Raw genomic sequence first — 22,291 nt, 5'->3', positions numbered from 1 at the left:
AAGACGATTTAGTCGTAGCAACAGGCCGTGCCATCGCCAAACTGCGAGCTGGAAAGGTCAGGACCGAGCTCTTCCATAACCAGGTAAAGCAGATGTACTCCTGGACCGACATTGCGCAGCGAACAGAGAGAGTCTACGACGGAATCAGCGGCGTAATCAGTCACAGCGATTTCTACCAAGGCGCAGGGGCAGCCGGCGCGTGGAGTGCCACGCGTGGTCGTGCGGGCGTGCAGAGCTTTGCTCTCATTGAGCGGCTGAAAAGATATTTCGGCTGTGGCATCTGGGCAGGCAAACTTTTCTGCATTTGCGTCATCGTCGACTACCTCATCTACCTCGTTCTGGAAATCTTCGCACCCAGATCACGCATCGACATTTGCTATGATTGGCCTAAGAAGGTCATGCAAGCCAAGGGAGAAGTCAACAAGCTGCTCGTACCCGACATCGACGCTGAAAAAGGAACTTTACTCCGAAAGAGAAGCTCGAGACATCGGAAGCCAAAGAGAGAGGAACCAGAAGATAGTTGAGCCACAGCGCAAAGACATCACTTGAAAAGAGCGAGATGATGAAGTGTCAACGACTTTTGTGATTTGAATATTACGATTACTGTTCGCCCAACTATGAGCCAGGAACAGAGAATCGCGGAGAATGGTATATGCTAACTACTAATCGAAGCCCGTATCCAGATAGGCTTACTATGCTCTTGCCGGAACGCTGAACCGGGTACTCCACCATCCCTGTGCCCACGAACGCCGATGAAAATGCTTTGTACAGAAGAAGACGGAAAAGAAAATGGAAGAACAATCAGTCAACCCGCCATGACTTAAGCGTAAAACCAGTACTGCGCACTGTACTCCACCGTAAAACTGCCCTCAATCCCACTGCAGTCCTTAGGCGCCATACCACCCGCAGTGTGTATCCGGTAAACCTCGTTGTACGCCCAAGGCGCCTCGCCCTCAGCCGTAACCGTAGCATTCAACTTGAGCCACGGAACACTACCCAGACCATTCGTTCCCTTGGTCGCAGTCGTGGGCGCAGCACTCTTGGCATTAACAGCACACTCCACACGACCAAAGTTGTTCTTGTCCGTCTCGAGCATGAAGAGAGGGACGCCCGCGGCGGTGAACTGATGGTGACCAGAGAGACGCTGGTCTGCCTCTGCGGACGTGGGGATCGCGTAGTTGAGTGCGAGGTCGGTGACTTGGCCGAGGATGTTCACGTTGAGGCGGGCGGCGTCGCAGGTGGCGTTGAAGAGCGTGGCGATGGCGCCAGTGGCTTTGGGGATGGTGGATGCGGAGGAGTCGGCGCACGTGTAGTTTTGGGTGCCCCGGCCGATGGCGATGTGCCGGAGGGATGTGCCGGCTGCGGGGGCGGCGAGGGGGGTCGGTGCTGGGGCGTGTTAGTATATGTTTTTTTGGGGATGCTTGGTGGTGGGGATGGGGTGACGTACCAGCAGGAAGAGCAACGTTGGAAAGATCACATAGTGAGTCTGTCTTCAACAGCTCTTTGTAGATGACCGCGGGGATGTCTCGCCGAGGGATCAAAGCTGCTATCGAGTCGACGGTCTGGCTGGGAGCGGCGAAGATGGTGGCTGGTGCCAGGGCCAAGACGAGGCTGAGAGTGGTGAAGATCATGTTTGAGGTTGTCGGCTTGTAGTATCTTGGATGGTGATGTAGATTGCCGAGTCGAAGTCTTGGATGCTTGTGTGATGTTCGAATAGAGTGCGACCGTCTCGATGTTTATACCAGAAAACCAAGCGTATTTCAAGAATCCAGTGTAAGCCTTGCCGCCGGTATGATAGTATTCCGGGAATAGATTGTTGTTGCTGAGCTATTGTAAGACTCGGAAGCGATGAGATCCGTAAGATGAATAAAACGGTCCAAGCGAAATGAAACAAACGTCAGAAATAACCCTCAAGGAAAGAAGCCCAAAGGAAAGTGCGCGACGACGAAAGCGGGTCTCTTGTAGAGGTAAGTGCGATGTTGTTGCGTTGATGGAGTGTGTGAGTGGAAACCGTCAACGAGGCCGTGTATGCCATCTTCCTATATACACAAACACCGCGCTACGACTACACGAAACGAACCCTACTCCCAGCGCGTAGTCGCCCGCTCCACACAGATCCATCCATAGTACACGCGACAGAGTCTGCGAAGCCGAGCAACCGTTTACCGCCGTGTCCCACTCGCCCTTCCAGCCACTGCTTTCGCTCGCTTTGCTCGATTAGTGCCGCTAATGCAGGCTGGAAAAGACCCCAAATATAGCTGGCGGGGGTGTGATAGGCTCACAGCGTTTCGTGCAAGATGGGAGGGATGGTGGGTGTGTTGTGGTTCGCTGCTCTGCCGAGCGCGCCTGGGGGTGGTCAAGACGGCCGCTAGCCGGGTTTGGGGGTTAGTGCTGTAAACGCCCGTGGGGATCGGCTGGCGAGATGGCTATTTTGGGGGTTGCGACGGGAGGGGGTTGGTAATTTGGTAATGGGGTAGAAGGTTAAGGTGCTGATGCGAGATGGAGATGGAGATGGGCAGATCTGTGATCGTCGGGAGGGGTTGTTGATGATGTGCTGATGGGGAGGTGGACGTTTGGAGTTGGGGCTGTGTTGTGGGTGTGTGAGTATAGATAGTTGATGATTGATGTTGAAGTAAGACGGATGCCGCCCGCTTCTCCTGCGCTGAGTTTGGAAACCTCACAGGAACATCTTGCCAGCGCCAGCAAGACTCGAGTCTGGCAAGTTGGAAATCAGCACGCGATCAGAACTGGCTACCTACCTACTACAGTACAGTGCAAAACCAAGAACTCTCACAAACCACCACAAGCAAGCTGGACACAGCAACCGCCCTCTCCACACCCAGTCCTTCCACTTTCCTTCCCTCCTCCCTCTATTTCCTTCTCCCACCCACTACCCGCAGAGCCGCCCGTCCTACACCTAGTCACGCAATCATCAGCTGGCAAGTACCCAAGCTACCACATGCCCTAGTACCATTACCCTGTACCCACCCGTCGCTGGCATCGCTGGTCGCAGATACCCACCTGCACCTTCCCGCACCACCAAACCAGATGTAGAAGGTACAAATACCGCAAATAACCCCACCTCCACAGAAAAGACTATTAATACACTCTGCATGCAGCGACGGGAAGGTAAAAGAAATGACAGCTAATATACCTCATCCGGCTACTCACAGGGATATTGCGAAGGTTGGCTAATGAGAGAGCAGAATGGGAATGGACAGGGCTCCAGCGCTAGAATCCTCGAACGCTATCTCGGCGCTTCGCTATTGGCAGCCAGCGGCCGGCGAACAGGTCTCTGGTTTTCTCGACTGGCATTGTGGATTGGATGGTTGTATTTGGCTCGCTGGTCACTGGCCAGACATACCAATGTCGTGCAGGTGGATTGGGCAGATGGGTGAGCGGGGATCTTGTTTGACATTCCGCACTTGCATGGCCGTTTTCCCGGTTTCTGTTCTTCGATACCCATTTCGTTGGATGGTAGTGCTCGAGAGCGGTTGTCCTTGCTGTCCCTAGAAGGACCAAGGAAGCTGGGGGATGGAAGAAAATGAAGGACGATGGCGTGTCGCCATACGCTTTTTTGGAGATGGCCATTCAGATGCCCTGAAGACTGTACGCTCTCTGCTATACATAACCGCGAGACGGTCCTTCGCGCTTGCGAATAGTTTGCCACTTTTGCGTTCCATGGCACGCTTTGTTGCCGTTCGTTCCTAGTCTTCTTTTTCTGGTCGTGTGAGTGTTGAATCGAGCACGTGTTTGGTCTGCTGCGCGTGGTTATCGGACTGCCGCCGGGTTGTTGAGATACCGATGCGCTGCGATATCAGAATGGTCACACAGCAGTGGTTTTAACATGTGGTAGGCTCTAGGGGGGGATGTTTGATCTGTGCTAATCGTGGTGTGCTACGGAATGTCATGTGCACATGCTGTACTGGTTCCGCTTTCGTTATGGAGCCTATCATCAGACTATTTGGAGGGTGGTCGACGACGTATCCGCCATGCTTGATTGTCATTGTACATCCTGGTTCAAGCAATGAGAAAACGAAAATGCATCTCAATTCCATAGAAAGGTACCAGCGCCTATATTTAGATCCACATTCCCACATTGATCGTTGATCATTGATCCGTTTCTCGATCGACGTGGGACTAATTGAATTGTTGGAGGAAAAGCTCTTCAAATGGTCGCTTCTGAGTCTCCAGGTACAGCAAAGGCTTATCATTGTCGCTGTGCCATGGACGGGATAGTAGGGACTGGCGAGGTTGATAACATCAAATTATTCATCATTATTATCAGTGATAATCCTGATGAATAATTTGATGTATCATCGCCGCCAGTCCCAAGCCCCCAAGGCACATACGTACACAATAGCAACCTTTACTTTACCCACCCGAAACCCATCCTAATAATACACTTCATCCCTCCCCCCTCAACTCGTCCCATCATCCTCATTATGCCACACCCCGGGGTCCTCAGGCCCAGGAACCGGTCCACCAGGCACACTCGGCCCCGCCACAACCGCCGCCCCAGCGCCCGCCTCAAAGCTAAACAAGAAATAAAACACCATAAAATGCAGCGCAAGCAGATACCCCGCAAAGATGTTCCGACTCGTCCTCGTCTGAAGCACAAATTTAGTAACGCGCAGAACCATGCGTTCAAAGAGGTGCATGCGCTTCATTGCGCGAGCGCTCTCGCGGCCCCGGAAAGCGGCGAACGGACTGAGGTTTGACTCGTAGGCTGAGCGGTATTTGGTGTCGACTGTTGACCCATCTGTGCCTCCGGAATCGATGTTGATGGCAGAGGGATTGGGATTTGCGCCGTAGCTCGACGCGCTGGAGGCGGGGCCTCTGTTGACTGCGTTGTAGCTACTCACATATCTAGTCTTCTCGTAGAGGTCTAGGTTGTCTTTTTGTAGCGCACCTATCTCGCTTCGGAGGGAGGAGACGGTTTGGTACGACTTTTGCAGTTCGGCTTCGAGCTCCGAGTTGCGCTTCTTGAAGCGGTCGCGTTGGGCGGTTATCATGGGGAGGATGCCGGAGCCGCCGCCCATGTGTTCTCCTCCTCCTCCTCCCGCACGTAGAGAGGCTAGGGTGGGTGCTTGCGACGAGTTGTCGAAGCCGGAGATTATGGAGGAGGTGGGTGATGAGCGGCCTCGTCGTCCTCCGCCGAAGGAAGACTGCGGGTAACGCGATACGTAGGTTCCTGCGACGGACATGCCTGACGGATCGAAGGCGTTTGTGGCTTCTTGTTGGACTTTCTCCAGATCGGCTTCGAGTGTCTCGTTGAGTTGGCGTGACTTTTCTAGGTCCATGTTTGTGTTTGAGAGCTCTTCTTGTAGAGCTTCTAGCCTGCTCTGCAGGTCTTGGTGTGAGACGCGCATAACGGTGAGCTCGTTACTGAGCTTCTTGTTGCGAGCGAGTAGGAGCTGCTCCAGTGTTTCGCCTTTGCCCTTGCCGGATGTGCTGTTCTGCGAGAGGGCGATCTCGGTGGCTTCGTCGTCGTCATCGCCTGTTGCGAATTCGATTGACTACCGCAAATTAGCTTGGGCTCAACAGTATCAAGTGAAGAGCCTACCTTTAGCACTTCCAACTCCTGCTTCACGTTCTCATAGTCGCCCCATTTCTGCACCTTCTCGCGAAGAGCTTCCTTTTCACTCCGCAGCGACTTGATCTCGCGCTCCAAGCTCCTTGTTTCTGTCTCGAGCCGTGTTCGTTCAGAGTCTTTTTCGAAGCGCGCATTCTCCAGCTTTCGCAGGAGTGACGAGTTCTCGGATCGCAATCGCAGGAAGGCAGGGTCATCTTCAACTGCAACCTGCTGGGCTGGTGCAGACGCAGACTGGGCCAACTCGAGGCGTAATTGCTCGTTCCGTGCTGTGATCTCTGCCAATCGGTGGCTTGTCCGCTCGAGCTCTGAGCTGACGATCTCAAGCTCCGCCGCAGTAGCACCGCGACCGCCTTCTTCTTCAGACGCTTCTCCCTGACCAAGTCGCTGCGAGACCTCGTAACTGGCCTTGAGCTCCTTCAACAGTCGGTCCTGGTTCTCGACCTTCTCTTCCAGGCTCTTCTCCTTTGACTCCCAGTTGTCCTGCTTCTCGTTCAGCACAGCCGACCACGACGCTTCCACGTCCTTGATCTTGCTGTCTCGGCTGTCCTCGAGGGCTTTGCGTGCCGTCCGCTCCTCTTCCAACTTTTTGTCTGAATCGTCAAGTTGTGTGGTGAGTTTCGCGACCGTCTTCTGTAGGCGCTCGTTCTCAGACGTGAGCTTTGGCACGAGTTCTTCGGAGGTCACAAGCGAGTCGACGGAGGCTTCGAGGAGAGGATATGGGTCGGGTGCTTCAGAGAGCGGCGAGTAAACTTGGAAGAAGGCGGCCTGTACCGTCTTGGACTGGTTGGATATAAGATCAATGAAGTTCTGGTATGCTGCGAATCTGGCTTAGTAGAGCTCAGTCAGCTGCGCAAGTGGAGGCTTACACTTTAAGAGGCCTTTGATGTCGCTGAGCTTGCTGGCATCGTCGAGTTTCCGGAAGTCTTTGGTCTTCTGCGCGAGGTCCTTCCTTTGCGTGAGAGTGTCTCTTTGGTGTGCGACAAGATCCGAGGCTACCGTGTCGAGCTGCGGAATGAGAGTGGTGAGGTCGATGTCTGGCGCATTGTTAGCCTCGTCGTATAATATGCGTCACAGGCATTCGCACTTCGCCATGCGCCAATCGCCTTTTGGAACTTGTTGCCCTCTTCCTGTTCTTCCTCTGCGACTGGCTCCTGCCTCTCGGCATTTGGTGGAGTGTCGACCCGCTCATCCATGTCTACTCCGCCCTCCATGGTTGCGCTTCAGTGTGTATCGGTGTCTGCGAGTGCGAGAGACGTGTAATTGAGATCCGAGAGTACTGCGATGTCTCGCGCCCTTGTCGTAATCTGCTCCCAGAAGCCTTTACGGCGCGTTGTGAATCATGGAATGGAGTTGGTTACGTATGCACCCAGCTTGCCGTGAAACCGCGGAAGGTGCGGCGTTGGGCGGCCCTAATTGGTGGACGGCCGCCATGATAGCTCACCAGGCACCACGAGCGCACATCCAACACGCACCATGCGCGCCTCTTACACTTCGCTGCCATAGCCTACCATGGCGCATGTGAAGGTTGAGAACAATGGCAGACGCACCTTCCCAACCGCCCGCGACACGGCGCCCGCCCCCGCAAGATGGTCCCTACATCCTCCGCAAGCTCGTCGCAAACCTCCCGCTGTCCGCTGATGGCCCGTCGACCGACGTGCGCATCACGTGTGTAGAGGTGTGGAACGGCAACCTCTATGTTGGCACCTCCGCCGCCGAAATCATCCACTTCGTCCTGCTTCCGCCCGAGACCGACGATCCCTCCGAAGAGCCCACGGCCATCATCGCCTCGCGACTAGAACCGCCCCATAACGACGGCAATGGGCCCGGTGTGCAGCAGATTCTCCTGCTCCCCAAGATCAGCAAGGCCTGTGTGCTGTGCAACAATACCCTCTCCATATACTCGCTACCCGAGCTGAGCCCAGACTCGACCTTCAAGCCGATAGGATGTCTGTGGGTTGGAGGTGTCGACTTGAACGACGACGCTGAAGGTCCGGCTGAGGATGGCGTGGTAGTCGTCATCGGCCTTAAGAAACGCCTGCGACTGGTGCAGATATCCGAGAACTCACCCCCGAAAGCGATCAAGGCGATTGAATACGGAGGCTGTCTGGTCTCGGTCCGCCGAGACACGTTCTCATGCGCTGCTGATGCGCATTCGTATGCCCTACTGGACGTCGTACACCAGCAGAAGATAGGCCTATTCCCAATCTCTTCCTTGGACCCAGACGCCGGCGACATTGGCGGAGCCGCTGAACACCTGGCGACTGTACCAAATGCACCTTCTAGGAGCGTTTCCTCCGCTTCGCATCCACAAGCTCCCGAGGAGCACCGCGGCCATTCTCGAAGTACAAGTTTGAACGTGCTTGGGCTGGGCGGTCCTTCACGAACAGCAAGCCCACGGGCTCCGGCGCAACGCTATGGTTTCGACGTGCCACAATCACTCTCGCGCGACATGTCACCGGCTCCTTCACGCTCGCCTGGCCGAGCCGCCATGGGAGGAGAAGGCGAAAGAGCGTCTAGCCAGTCTCGAGGCGGCGCAACTTCACCCGATAAACCTTTACCACCAGCTCCAACCGAAGAAGAGGGACCACAGCCCGAAGAGCCACTGCTACCACGACCGTCGCCCTTCATTCCTTTGAGACCCCACGTCGCATCACCAAACCCGAACGAGTTTCTGTTGACGGTCGGCACTACACCTTCTGACCAAGGAGTCGGCATGTTCGTAAACCTCGATGGAGATATGTGCAGAGGTAGCATACAATTCAGTAGCTATCCTGATGCGATTGCTGTAGACGGCGCGGGCATTGACTTCTCGGCCTCTATGGGTCAGGGCATGAACTCTGAGGAAGGTTACGTCTTGGCCGTTGTACATCGAGAGGCGGAAGGTAGTATGACCTACGGTGTTGAGATTCAGCGATGGGATGTGGATCCCAGCGCTGGAGAAGTTGACAAGCACTGGCTCAATTTCAGCCCGCTCGGCCTGCCAGTGCAGACCAAAGGCTCACATATCTCGACGCCTATAGGTATGCGCACTGTAGTGCAGCCTTACGATCTAGTGATTCCTGAAGTAGGCGCGAAACTGACCGTCCGGAAATTGCAGCTTGCTTCATCTGAGGGAACAGCGAGAGAGTCCAACGAAGTTAAGAAGCGCCAAACAAATGCGGACCGCGAGTTTGCGGAGCGCCTGTCCAAATTGCAGTCACAGACTGTCGTCTGGGCCGGAGACCAAATATGGTGGACAGTACGAAACCCTCTAGTGACCCGATTAGATTCACGAATCGAAGCGGCCCAGTATGCGCTCATTGGAGATGCGACACGCATCCAGCCTGACAGAAGAGTCATAGAAACCATCCTAGGCGATATCCGCGGACAAGAGCCGCGCAACGAGTCTGAATACCTTAGTCTCATATACATTCGTCAAAAGGCCTCGCTTATGCTCTTCATGGACGTAGTCCTACGTACCAAAACGAACATCATCATATTCGAAAATGAGAAGCGTATCACCGAACAAGCACTCATTGAAGGTGAAATAGACCCGCGAGTTGTCTTGAGCCTGATGCCGATTCTCAACCAAGAAGTGGTACAAGGCTCGGACGGCATACAGATCTATGGCGGCATCACAACGCTGGTAGAGCACTTCTTGCAACAGAACGATCTCTCCACCATGCCAACGAACATCAATGGTCCCTTTGGTGACAATCTGTTGCATTTCGTAAAGCGGTACCTTCAATTCTGGAAGAAGCGGAAAGGGATGGCAAGTGTAACAAACGACCCAACCGTGTTCAAGACCGTCGATGCAGCATTGCTTCACATCCTCCTACTGCTAGATCAAGAGAGTCCAAAGGGTACTTCCAGCCCTGGTGCTCACCGAGCAGAACTCTACGAACTGGTGGACAAAGAAGTAGAGTGCTTCGACCGTGCTGTTGAGTTATTGGAACAATTCAAGCGTCTCTTCCTGCTCAGTCGCTTATACCAAGGCAACTGCAAAGCTTCCGTCAAGGCGTCGCATGTGCTAGCGACCTGGAAACGGATCTTGGAAGGCGAGGAAGACAAGGGAGGCGAACTTGTAGATGGCGAGCATAAGGTGCGCGACTATCTACGAAAGATTCGCGATCAGGCTCTGGTAGAAGAGTATGGCGCATGGCTTGCGAATAGGAATCCAACGCTGGGTGTTCAAGTCTTTGCGGACGATCAGAGTAGAGTCAGGTTTGATCCTACTCGAGCTGTCGCTCTACTAAGAGACAAGGCGCCAGGCGCTGTCAAAGAGTACCTAGAATATCTTGTCTTCGGCCAGAGAAAGGTATGCCCCTCAGCACATATTTACTCGCTTTACTAACACCATCCCCAGCACCCCGAGTACGTAAACGAACTCATAGCATTCTACCTCTCCACCGTAATCACCGAGCTCGAAAGCACCCCCTCATCCCGCGCCACTCTCTCTCAAAGCTACGAAACCTACCGCATCCTCGAACCCCCCAAACCAACCTACTTCTCCTTCATAACCGACAACGCGCTCGATGCAGAATGGTGGCACGCCCGCATCCGCCTCCTCCAGCTCCTCAGCGAAACCTCGTCCTACGACGTTCACACCGTCCTCTCCCGTCTACAACCCTACAGCCAAGAACTAGTCTCCGAAATGATCATCCTAAACGGGCGCCAGGAGCGGCACGAAGAAGCGCTGAAATTGCTTACGCACGGGTTAGGCGATTACAACACAGCAATCAGCTACTGCCTGTACGGCTACGCCTCTATCCACCGCCGCGCCACCCCTGGCGCACCACCCGTGTCACACAGCCAGATCCCCACACGGTCAGAACAATCACGCATGTTTGGCCATCTCCTCAGAGAATTTCTCCAAATAGAAGATCTGTCGCAGAGAGTGGAGCGCACCTCTGAACTCCTCGAGCGGTTTGGCGGGTGGCTTGATGTCGCTGATGTGTTGGCGATTGTGCCTGATGAGTGGAGTGTAGATGTTTTTAGCGGGTTTTTGATACAGGCGTTGAGGAAGTTGGTGAGGGATAAGGCGGAGAGTGATGTTGTGAGGGCGCTTAGTGATGCGCAGAATAGTCAGGCTAGTTGTGAGTTGGTGGAGAAGAGGGAGGAGGGTGGGGCGCGGTTTGAGAGGGTGGAGGGGGGGTTGGGGGTACGGGGTGGTGGGGAGTAGGGTAGAGTGTGTAGCTGTGCACACACAGCAAGGGTAGGGAGTTTGGAAATACACTCGTATTGCGATTCCATTTTTGGGATCTGAATGGAGCTGGCTGGTAACAGTCACCTTTAGGGTGTTTCGACGCGTCTCCGTCTATGTGTGGGTCTATAATCAATCTTCATCGCATCCTATTTCAGTACTCATGTCGTACTGTTCAACGGAGATGAGAAGGCGTCTTAGGTTCAAAATGGGGCCTGGCCTTGTTTCGGGTTGGCCATTCGAATTGTGCATTGATGCAGGATATGGATTGTGATTATCACTTGCCATCGCCTTCGCCGTTGTATGACGATAGTTCTTAGGCATCGTTTGTGTGGTTAGGATGAAGGAATAGAGTGCGCCTTTGACTCAGACTGCGGTCCGGTCCTAGGTTGGGCTTGGTCTTTGAGATTGTACTTTGGTATACGGTATGATTGCGATTTGTGTAGCTAGGATCATAGCTGTGATAGCTTTGGAGTACGTCATGCCCGCATTGTTGGTATTAACGCGGTCATTTTAACGCTATATAGCGCACTTGGGTAACTTGATAGGTCTCCAGGAGTGAGCGTGGTGATTGATGGTTTCGGAAATCCAGTCAACACCGGCTCGCGCCTGCCTCGCGACGGTCTTGGCATTCTCACACCCGGAGGGACGAGCAACGCCGGAGCATAGCCACCAACGTCTCTCACTTCTCTTGCTCATCTAACGCAACTTCAATTCGATCTCACCACCCATATATCACTCGGCAACCCTTAGTGACACGATGCAGCGCCGTATGGTGAGTACCATCAATTTTTGCATCGTGTTCCGCGTTTTGACGCTAACGGTGGCAGCTCACGAAAGATGAAGAGGCCTCAGCGCAGAGTGAGGATCTAGAAGTGCGCCGCGAGGATCAAGAGAAGATCAACAAATTCAGTTCTCTGCATCAGAAAGAAGAGCTTCTCGAAGAGGAGCTGAGGGCAAAAATCGTACGATTCAACCCACTGCCTCCGATCTGCACCCGGTCTAACAACAGCGCAGAAGGAGAAGGAAGATTTGGAGGAGATCTCAGGCGAACTCGAGCTGGTTGATGAGGAGGAGAAAGTACCGTAAGTCATCTGCGATGAGCTGCAAATCGGCTTTTCATCTTAGTATAACCAGAGTATCGACAAGCTAATCACCACCCACAGATACAAAGTCGGCGATTGCTTCGTCTCATTACCCCAACCGCAGGTCCTCGAGCTTTTGGGTTCATCAACAGAGACCATTGACAGCGAGGTAGAAGCTCTCAAGGCCAAGCTAGAAGGTATCCAAGAAGAGATGGGAGAGCTGAAGAAGGCACTCTATGGCCGCTTTGGCCGCAGCATCAACCTCGAGACGTAGGCGATGCATATGCTGTAGACTTGCAGCGATGGTTCGCCGACGGAGATACATGCAACAAGAATCGAGATGCAACACACGTCCCAGTCTGAAATCGCATTCCGAGATGGATCGAATTCCGAATCGGCGTTCCATAATTCCTAACGCATACCGTCGGACTTTACTAATCCGCAGACCGAAGACATGGTAATCTGAGTCAAACGCGCATTCCCTTCCTCGCAAAACGAAAGAAGATAACGAACGTGACTCATTACAGGTCAATTATCAAACAATGCACCGAGTTCCACTTGGAGAGCCGCGCATCGGTAAGTTTGCCGATGCATAATAACGTCTTGTTCCCCGTCGGGCCTCGTAGGGCGCACGCAGCTAAACGGTACCCGTCATGCATTCGTAAGTTAAGCCCCGCCTACTCTGCATGCGGTAACGGCTACGATCGACAAACCAGGTAGACGTGCAGCCACGAAAATTATTGATCAGGGGAATTGTGGCGCCTACTTAAACACCTCGGATGCTAATCCACAAGTGCGCGGGGTCGCGCAGTATACTACCTAAGTTCTAGTCTATTATCACCCGTTCCCATTCTCTAACTGCATTCGCAAAAGCCATCCGTTCTGTCTTTTTGAGTCCTGAATTGCTCAAGAGCAATTTGCGTCATTCCTCCGAGTAACTAATTCAGCATGGAGAGTGCAGATCTGGAACGAACTTATTCCCGAGAACAACAAGGCTTAGGGCCGGGCCATGAAGCCATTACCTCACCAGTCGCTCTTGTCCGCAGTTTTACTTCAAAGAGTCAGAGGAGCACGACGAGTCGACAGAGTTCAAGGAATCGTTGTACGCATCACTTCGTCTTACTGTGATATTGGGGTTGTGATTTACTAACGGGTCAACATAGCCGGTGCTATAGAAAGCTCACGTGCTGCGCGACTGAGGGAACTTGAGAAAGATGTTGGCACATCTGACGATACAGAGAAAGAGGATGCGATTGAGAAAGTTGCGTCGAGGACACCTTCAACGTTGAGTTCGCATGGACGATCGAATTCGCCGTCGCTGGCGTCGAGTGTTCACGATGGACATGCCAGTGGGAGACGTGTTATCCGCTTTGAAGATGGAGATCCTGAGAATCCTAATAACTGGGGTCGCGTGAGTTGAACAATGGAGAAGTGAGCCCAGGAAGGACTAACAAGTATTCCAGTGGAAGAAGATCTACGCCCTCGTCGTTGCTATAATGAGTGGTAAGCCACCCTAATGCCCTCTGACAACGACACAGCTAAATAATCAAAAGTCATGAACAGCACCATGACCTCCAGTCTAGCAGCCGGAGCCACAGCCCCAATATCCCGCCATTTCAACCAAACCAACGAGTACGTGCTCATCCTTCCTACATCCATGTACCTAGTCGGCTACGCATGCGGTCCCATGCTCTGGGGCCCTCTCTCAGAATCCTACGGCCGCAAAGGAACCATGGTAATCTCGTTTGCCTTTTTCACAATCTTCTCTATCGCTTCGGCCCTCTCGCCGAACTTCGCTTCGCTCGTCATCTTCAGGTTGTTGGTGGGCGTGGGAGGGAGTTGCGCGATTAGTGTTGTCGGCGGGATATGTGCGGATATCTATCACAACCCTAAGTATCGGGGGAGGAGTATGGCGATTTTCATGGTATGTGGCTCCTTTCCCCTTCCTCCTAATGGCCTCTAGCAGAAGGAAGGAAACCTAATCAGAGTATAACAGGCAGCAACAACATTCGGACCCATCCTCGGACCCCCAATATCAGGCTTCATCAGCGTAATATCCTGGAGCTGGGCCTTTTGGATCGGAGTCATACTTGCCGGAGCAACATGGCCGCTGTTCTACTTCTTCGACGAAACATACGGTCCCACGATCCTAAAGCGGCGAGCAAAGCGACTACGCAAGGAAACGGGTAATGAGAATATCATTGCGCCACTTGAACTGGAGAAGACGGATTTGAATCACATTGTCACCGTCATTCTGACCCGGCCACTACGTATGATCTGCTTCGAACCTCTCGTTCTATTCACATGTCTATATCTCAGCTACGCCTGTAAGTCAACCCTCCCCCACTATCCCTGCACAAAGCCATCTCCTTACTAACCCCCACCCCCAAAGATGCCATATTCTACATATTCCTACAATCCTACCCCATAATCTTCACCGGCATCTACCACTTCAACGCCGGCGAAACAGGCCTAGCCTTCCTTCCCATCGGCGTCGGCGCCCTCATCTCCGCTGGCATCTACCTGTCGTGGGACTGGTACTTGGCCCGCGCCCAACGCCTCAGCCGCCCTTGGTCGCGCAACGAAGAGATGCGGAGGCTGCCCCTTGCTTGCATCGCCGGCCCGTTTTTCGTTATCAGCGCGTTCTGGCTGGGTTGGACGAGTAGAGAGAGTATCCATTGGATTGTGCCCACGCTCGCGGGTATACTGTTCGGAATGGGGTATCTGTGCCTTTTCATGGCTTTACTCAACTATCTAGTCGACGCATACGAAGTCTTCGCTGCGAGTGCGATGGCAGCAGCGAGTTTATCGCGTAGTTCGTTTGGGGCTGTGTTGCCTTTTGCTGCGAAACCGATGTATAGGACTATGGGCGTGGCTTGGGCGACAAGCTTGCTGGGATTCTTCAGTCTGGCGCTGTGTGTTGTGCCGTTTGTGTTTGTGCGGTGGGGTGGTAGAATGAGGGATCGGAGCCAGTTTTGTCAGTATTTGAGGAGGAAGAAGAGGGAGGAGGAGGAGGAAGCGGAGAAGGAGAGGAAAGGGTTGAGGGAGAAGAGAGTTATGGTACAGCCTAATGAGTTTAAGGGGAAGGAGGATGTGTAGGATTAGGTTTTGGGTCCAATGGCGATACGGTAGAGATCGGTAATGCTAATCTCAAAGATCATCCAACATATACCCCCTCCTCTTCTCAGGCTGAGCCTTGATAACCCAGCTATGCAGCACAATCTCATGCCACTGCACCCTCTCCGCATTCTGCATACGAAACACCGGCTCCCTCTCAACCACGAATTCTTTGCCTTTCCTAGGTCCAACGCGCGGCAGAAAGAAGCGAAAAGAGACCCAATACAAAATACAGCACGTCAGCATTATCCACGACAACAAACCCGTCGCGTACCAAGGAAGCCCAGGAATGATGTCGTGAACGTCAAGGTCTGAGTATTGAAACGGCGGTATCCAGACTGCGACTAAGGGGAAGCCGCCCGCGATAGCGTAGATCAGAGCAGCGGTGACACTCAGCCAGGTTGGGAGAGGCGATTTGAGAGACCACTCCGTGAAGAAGCGAAGATACAACATGCCGACTGCCATGATGAACGTGGGGATGATGTCGACGAGGTACACGTACAGGTTTGCGAGGATCCTGTACGCAGACGAGGGTTTCATGGGCCATGTTACCAGTATGAGAAACACGGCGCATACCCAGTGGAGGAAGAGCGCGCCTAGGGGTGTTGGCTCTGACTGGCTGGAATGGTGTTTCTCTCGGTATTTGCGAAAGAGAATGCGGTTCTCGCCGAAGAACTTGGCGAATGGTAGGACGCCTTCTTTCGCTATTTCTTGTTTTGCGCGGGCAAGTGTGAATGTCATGCCGATGACGTTGCCGAAGCTGTTGATGGTCGTGAAGATGGCGAGGATTGCGGAAGCGTGATTGTGGCCGATGACGTTGTTGAGGAAAGCGAGGGCTACGTCGGTAGATGTAAGTTGTTGCTCTTCGCTGACTACAATCATCTGAGTGCGTCAGCGCAGATCTGGGAACTGACTATGTGGCTACCTACGTAGCTGACATTGACGAGCATGTATAAGATGCAGATCATCCCGAGAGCAATGATGATGCCTTTGGGAAAGTTCTTGCGTGGTCTGTGGATCTCGCAGAGTATCTGAGTATGCGTAAGTGTAGGTCGATAGATCGTCAGACTGATTAAGACTTACATAGTTGGCTTGGTTGTACCCCCCATAGGCGTAAAAGACCGCTAGCATGCCTTGCGTATAGCTGTCGGCGTTTCCGTGCGTCCGCGCAAACGAGTTCTTGTATCCCATATTGGATGTTGCGTGATTCGTATGCGCGACACCGGCCAATACACATATCGCCATGATGGGGAACACACAAAGAATGGCGATCTTAACAACGACGATGACGTTGTTGAGAAGGATACCCCCACGTCGAGTGAACGCGTGCAAGAAGCATGGAAGCGTTACTGCCATTATCGCGAGACATCGTGCCGCGGCATCCTTGGCTGCACCTCTATCGGTACCTGGAGAGCCTATTATGTCGTCGCCGAAAGTCAATGCGTTGGCTGCGCTCGAAGCAATGATCACGTAGTTGACCGCGTAGAAGGAAAAGACGAAGAACTTGGGTCGCTTGATGAGGTAGTTCACCTAGTCGCGGTCAGCCGTGTATCAGTGGCAGGCTTGCAGTTCTGCACTCACGTAGTTCATGTCTCCACCATTGCGTACAACCGGCACTCTTTCGTCATCAATTGAATGGCGAGGTGTAGTCAAGCCGAACTCGATGTACAATATAGAACCCGCGATGGCTGCAAGCCCACCGAAAGCCCAAAAGCAAAGCGTGATTCCCGGGCTCTCGGTGGCCTGCATAACGGTCCATGGTGTTCGGAATATGCCAGTACCGATGACTTGCTGGAGTATGAAGGCCACTACTGAGAAGAGACCTAGAGGATTCGGCGTGCTTTTCGTAGCGACAACATCTTTGTCGTTCAAAGCCTCGAGGTATGCGCGGTCTTCTTCGTCTAAGCACAGGCTGCGGTCTCCCGATTGGACGCTACATGATTCGTCCATCGTTCGGTAATGAGCATCGGTTTGGAGCTGGTGAAGCTTAGGAATCCGGTTGGATAAGTAGTACCTAGCTACAGTAGTAGCTGTCCAGCAAGAAGCCGGTAATGGTATCTGAATGATTTATCCCTTGAGTTTCATGCATTAGTTATCACCCGGGAGGAGAGCTAGTTTTTGAAGCCCTTGCTGGTAGCTTTACTCTTTCCGTCGATTGTTAGAGCCTTCGCACCGCGGAGCTGCGACTCCTTACTTAACGATACTTGCCATGTGAACAGCAGCCACTAACACAAGGTCGCTTCGAAATTCGATAGACAGCCACTTTGCGTAGGAGGCAAGGCTAAATCCGAAAGTGAACAAAGCATCGCTTGCCACAGTCGAGTAGATGCAGGGGATGTCTGAGGAAGGGATGCGCGTGTGCCAGATAACGACAGACAGCTCCTGAGGTATCGTTGTCGGTCCCTAAGCCTGCATCTTCTCAAAGCATTGCAACCATCGGTAACGTGCCGTGGGATTTCGGTGTACTCAGCTTCATTTGCGGCGCCATCAAATTATCGTGGATCATATACGAGAAGGGGTTTACGAAGGAGAAGTCGCTGCGTTCGTCCTCCCAGCCACCGCACCGCGTTTTCGCGCTAACCGTATTGTCTTAGCGCAACGGTATCTCGAGTTTGGCGACGCGTTGTTCCGGCTGCACTGGAGTCTCAACACCATCGAATCCATCGTCAGAACCGCGAACACCGGCTTAGAAAACGGAAGGCTCGAGAGCTATGGTTTTGAGTTATATGATACCACAGCTCTGACCGATATCGTGGGTAACTTCCGCTTGACGCTGGAACAAAGTCAGAAGTTGCTCAATGACGTCAGCAAATTTCGTACTGGCAAAGACGGCTTCATCACCAACATCATCTACAACCTGAACTCGGATGCGCAGGTCAGAGATTTGACTGAGCGGCTGAAATTCCACACCGTCAAGATTGGTCTCGTTCTCGACGCGTTCAACATTCATGTCCAAACACAGCTGCGGGATCTCCACAATGAACAACACCAAGACCTTGCGGAGCGAATTCAGGAGCTGAAGCACCTATTTGTTGCTAGTCGCGATTCACGCACCGACGCGTATCATCCGGTGATCAAGCGAGATATAGAAGTCCCTGTCGAGCTTGCCAAGCGCTCCGCGGCGGAGTTACAGCAACGTTCTTTATTGTATACGTTTGACTGGGAGAAAACATCTGACGGGCCGCAAGTATCAGTCAGAGAAGGCCTAGAAGCCTTTTGCAACCATTTCAATGGCGCTCATCCTGATGGAGATGCGACATCATATCTTCGCCTTCTCAAAAGCATATGGCTAATGGACAAGATTAAGGAAGGACACGATTGGTCAAGTATTCAAAGCTCAAATCCAGGCGGTCTCTATGATAGGTGCATCAGGGAAATGGATCGACGACTTCGCATAGAGTGCGCTCGAATCGCCAGCAGTCCAATCGCGCGCCCCCGACTATCTACCATCATGCGGTCTCGCGAGGAAATGCTTGCTATCTGGCCGAGACCTATCCCCATTAACGATAACGTGCACGAAACGAATCTTGGGGTTCTTCTAGACATCTCGCTTGTCTCCGGTACGCAGACACATACCTTTCGCGTAGTGCGTAACATGGATGGGACGTTGGGAGTGGAAGATACCACTACGAATACAACACCATGCACTGGTGGCAGTTCCAGGGACAGAGTAACACAAAAACTCAACCTTGACCCAAGGACGGTTTTCCTAGTCCCTGTGTATGCAATACCGAAAGTTCCAGGCTCGCAAGATGCTTCTTGTAGCGTAAAGCTGCAGAGCTCGCCTGATGATACAAATGGCCTGACTCCAGAGTTTCGCTCATGTACCGACTTGTTCAGGTTGCAACACCTCATTACGGGCTACAGATGCGTACATCAAAGGTGGGTAGCTATTAGCCTACCAAACTTGTCGCGCAAGCAGCACTTAAACTCTATGCCTGCACAAGACTGACACGTTTGAAGGAGAACTGTGATAGTCACATCCCTCGTGAAAGGGCAGGGCTTCCCAACGAACAGTGGCGCATCCGAAGGTAGACCAAGCAAGACCACCGACGTACTGACTGAGATCGGGAACATACAGTTGTGGCAAAAAGCTTCTTTCGAAAAGAGACCTGCGTCCCAGCACCAACACAGCAAGTCGTCAGAGGACCTGTTCAATTCTCCAGAAACTGTATCGGGTGCATGGAGTCCTGAGCCACTCAGCGAACGGACTTTCACCTCGACGTCCAGTATCATGAGCAACATCTCCAGCGCTCACTCACAAGAGATATCACTGGGCTCTGCAGTCAGGGCAGTGCATTTAACATAACCAGAGCTGCCATTACTTGTGGTATTTCTCAAACAGCCAGATACAGGGCAGTTATCCTTTCTAGCCATTGAGCTCGACGAGCGTACGAAGATCGAGCCAAAAAGCTGCGACTGCCGAAGCACCAAAGCCAGCTGTACAGTCAGTGTGCTAGAGCGATCTGGTACACCACTGCTAACTCGTCGATTTTATGCGGAGAAAGGGCTCAACAGCTGGAATCTGGCGGCTGTCGGTGCTCACTGGTCATCCTCCAATGCCGGTGCGGTGCGCGTGCGAGACATGTACTGGCTTCGGTTCGAGTTCCCGAACGACGCTGAGCGCAAGAAGTTTCATCAGAATGTTGCTGATCTCGTTCGCATCTTCTCTGCAAGGATGAACGACTACCAGAGAGACTTAAGGTCGGTTCGCGGAGCTCACATCATCTCACAAATAGGCTGAGGATGGTTGGCGTTGCTCTCACTTCCTTCATCTATCGTGTTTGTCAATCTTTAGTCTAATGTTAATAACGCTCCTTCGTCTCAATATCATGTAGTAGTAATCTGCGGTCATGTTCGCTCACTTCCGATGATCTTGCTCAGGCCTCGTACTAGTTTGAGCCAAGTAATCTTTTACAAGAGCTCAAATTCCTGGATTGTGCCTTCACTGCGCCTACAAGACTATGCAACACACAAGAGAGACACTCGAAGTTGACGTCAGTCATATAAATGTCCCAGAAGATACAACGTCCCGTGTAATGCGAACGATCTAGCGAATGCGAATTTAGACTGAGAATCGCACCTGACGCCCGGTGCTAGCGAATGCGACATGCTTGGCCTGCGCCACCGACCTCTCGCACTCGTCAACACTTCGCCAATACACTTGGCACTCTACGGTAGAGACGTGCATCATTCTTCATAAGAACGACGTGGACTTCGAAAGCAGAATTGGAGTATACATCGGCGCATACATCATTACGGTTTTCATATAGCAGCGTTTTGGTCTTCAAGAGCCAAGTTCCGCATTTTCTTCCTCACGATGACGGCGCCCTCACAGTCTGGCCAGAAACACCAACCTGATTCCATCGCAGCTAGCATCATTGCGATCACCAGCGAAGAAGCATGGAAAACTAATGCACGACGATGGAAGTTTCTTCTACTGTTATTACCAGGCTTCTATACCGCGAGTATAGATCTGACTATTGTCGCGACAGCTCAACCGTTCATCGCGTCTCATTTCCGTCAGTACTCCTGCCAACCCCTGCCAGTATGTATGCTCACCACCGAGCAGAAGCTTTGAACCAGACAAGCTGGATTGGTACAGCCTTCACCCTCACAGACACCGCGTTCGTCCCCTTGTTCGGCCAACTAGCAGATGTCTTCGGGCGGCACGCAGCTCTGCAATCTGCCGTTACTATCATGACCCTGGGCGCCGTCCTTTGCGCAAGTGCACAAGTTTGGCCAGTCTTGGTGCTAGGTCGAGCGCTCCAGGGCGTGGGGACGGCAGGCATGTCTACATGCTCCCTCATCATTCTAGCGGACAATGTGTCTCTGAAGGAGCAAGCGTTTAATACCAGTATCTTTCACTTCTTGATCGGCATCGCATACGCAACAGGGCCTTTGGTATGACTCTCAGCAGCTGAGTTTATCGTCACTAACAGGATCTGCAGATCGGAGGCTACATGACGAATGTGCATTGGCGATATGTCTTTGTGCTCTTATCCGCCTTGAGCGCAATAAGCATCATCACTATTGTGTTCCTGCGACCTGATCTGAAGAAGGGGAGGTACTCAGTGGCTCATCCACAGTCGGGTCAGACTTCTCTTAGGTCTTTCCTTGATGGATGCGCATGCATCGACCTGATCGGCGTGGGAACGTTCGTCGTTGGAGTGGCACTGATTATCCTGGCGACCAGTTGGGGTGGCTCGGCTTATGCCTGGACATCACCAGCCGTCCTAACACCGCTTATCACCGGCCCGTTCTTGCTGGTAGTGTTCGTGGTGTACCAACGATACATGGCGCCGGGCCGACATCTCGCGCAACGGCTTCCACGGATCATGCCCGTGGTGCCATACCAACTCTTTCACGAGAAGGATGTGACCCTAGTCTGTATCATCTCCGCAGCAACAGGTGCAGCTCTCTACGCCTGCTTCTACTTCGCCGGCATCTACTTCACGCTCGTTGAAGGTTTCGACGCTGGAAAAGCTGGGCTTCAGCTCCTGTTCTACGTTCCCGGGATCGGTATCGGCGTATACACTGCCATCATCATGTGCAACGTATATCCTAGGCAGACCATCTGGCCCCTACTGATCGGCACAATCGTAGAAACAGGTAGCATTGGAGCACTCTCTTGGGCTATACGCGCTCGCCAGAGGACCGCTGTCAACGTGCTCATGGGCGTCGCCGGGTTCGGTACTGGGATCCGCTTTATGCCAGAGAACCTGCACCTGACAGGAATGTACCGAGACAAGATCGCCGTCATTCTTGGCCTTTTGAGCTTCGCTGGTCCTTTCGGTGGAACCATAACTTTGACGGTGATGGGCTCGGTCTTCCAGAACAAGATGTCGGCCTACTTCATCGGTAGCGAAGAAGGGTCATCTAGATTCGACGTCAACTCGCCCACCGCATTGAATGCTATTAGCGACGTTTCGTTGGAAGATCTGGAGCGCTTCCGATCTGCTGCTGCCAATGCTATCAGCTGGTCGTTCATCTCCATTTTACCATTTTTAGCCCTCAGCATCCTCGCTGCGTCAATGCTCGGCAACGTCTGGATATGCAAGGACAAGAAAGCGATGAAGGCGACATCTCCCAGCGACCCGACAGTGAATACGGACGTAGCGCTGCAAGATCAGACGCAGAGTGTGCAGCGGGATGGAAGGCCGGAGGTGCTGACCGGAATCTACCTTTACGCTGTATTGAGAGGAACAGTAGCTTCACAGCGGCACTTGGGCCCGCTGGAGGTGCGGTTAGATCGTCACAAGGAGAAGAAAGACAGCAGGGAGAGTGCTTCGCTATGATGTCATGATAACA

At 52.8% G+C, this 22,291-nt stretch overlaps 7 protein-coding genes across 7 annotated transcripts; 4 read left to right on the top strand and 3 right to left on the bottom strand.

Annotated features, from left to right (window-relative positions):
• Window positions 1–820: 820 nt before the first annotated feature.
• J4E90_009929 (uncharacterized protein) lies at window positions 821–1,631 on the bottom strand (the record flags this gene model as incomplete). Its single annotated transcript, XM_051439446.1, has 2 exons — window positions 821–1,386; window positions 1,448–1,631. 2 exons carry the CDS (start codon window positions 1,629–1,631, stop codon window positions 821–823), a joined length of 750 nt encoding a protein of 249 aa, XP_051286663.1.
• Window positions 1,632–4,421: 2,790 nt separating this feature from the next.
• Window positions 4,422–6,807, bottom strand: J4E90_009928 (uncharacterized protein; the record flags this gene model as incomplete). Its single annotated transcript, XM_051439445.1, has 4 exons — window positions 4,422–5,519; window positions 5,567–6,411; window positions 6,463–6,630; window positions 6,681–6,807. The coding sequence occupies 4 exons, from the start codon at window positions 6,805–6,807 to the stop codon at window positions 4,422–4,424; spliced, it is 2,238 nt and encodes a 745-aa protein (XP_051286662.1).
• Window positions 6,808–7,130: 323 nt separating this feature from the next.
• J4E90_009927 (uncharacterized protein) lies at window positions 7,131–10,757 on the top strand (the record flags this gene model as incomplete). The annotated part of the gene is made up of 2 exons (XM_051439444.1): window positions 7,131–9,893; window positions 9,942–10,757. 2 exons carry the CDS (start codon window positions 7,131–7,133, stop codon window positions 10,755–10,757), a joined length of 3,579 nt encoding a protein of 1,192 aa, XP_051286661.1.
• A 781-nt stretch (window positions 10,758–11,538) lies between these two features.
• J4E90_009926 (uncharacterized protein) lies at window positions 11,539–12,137 on the top strand (the record flags this gene model as incomplete). The annotated part of the gene is made up of 4 exons (XM_051439443.1): window positions 11,539–11,553; window positions 11,609–11,743; window positions 11,796–11,863; window positions 11,945–12,137. 4 exons carry the CDS (start codon window positions 11,539–11,541, stop codon window positions 12,135–12,137), a joined length of 411 nt encoding a protein of 136 aa, XP_051286660.1.
• A 674-nt stretch (window positions 12,138–12,811) lies between these two features.
• Window positions 12,812–14,962, top strand: J4E90_009925 (uncharacterized protein; the record flags this gene model as incomplete). The annotated part of the gene is made up of 6 exons (XM_051439442.1): window positions 12,812–12,965; window positions 13,027–13,274; window positions 13,327–13,366; window positions 13,417–13,787; window positions 13,860–14,190; window positions 14,256–14,962. 6 exons carry the CDS (start codon window positions 12,812–12,814, stop codon window positions 14,960–14,962), a joined length of 1,851 nt encoding a protein of 616 aa, XP_051286659.1.
• A 51-nt stretch (window positions 14,963–15,013) lies between these two features.
• On the bottom strand, window positions 15,014–16,930 carry J4E90_009924 (uncharacterized protein; the record flags this gene model as incomplete). The annotated part of the gene is made up of 4 exons (XM_051439441.1): window positions 15,014–15,161; window positions 15,255–15,862; window positions 16,064–16,510; window positions 16,562–16,930. The coding sequence occupies 4 exons, from the start codon at window positions 16,928–16,930 to the stop codon at window positions 15,014–15,016; spliced, it is 1,572 nt and encodes a 523-aa protein (XP_051286658.1).
• Window positions 16,931–21,318: 4,388 nt separating this feature from the next.
• Window positions 21,319–22,278, top strand: J4E90_009923 (uncharacterized protein; the record flags this gene model as incomplete). Its single annotated transcript, XM_051439440.1, has 1 exon — window positions 21,319–22,278. The coding sequence occupies one exon, from the start codon at window positions 21,319–21,321 to the stop codon at window positions 22,276–22,278; it is 960 nt and encodes a 319-aa protein (XP_051286657.1).
• Between the last annotated feature and the right edge of the window lie 13 nt (window positions 22,279–22,291).

The sequence above is a fragment of the Alternaria incomplexa genome, assembly GCF_024043165.1.
Source record: "Alternaria incomplexa strain BMP 0042 chromosome Unknown scaffold_18, whole genome shotgun sequence".
NCBI classification, from domain to species: Eukaryota; Fungi; Ascomycota; class Dothideomycetes; order Pleosporales; family Pleosporaceae; genus Alternaria; species Alternaria incomplexa.
The sequence above is the reverse complement of the archived record's forward strand: the minus strand, read 5'-3'. Positions and strand labels throughout refer to the sequence as shown.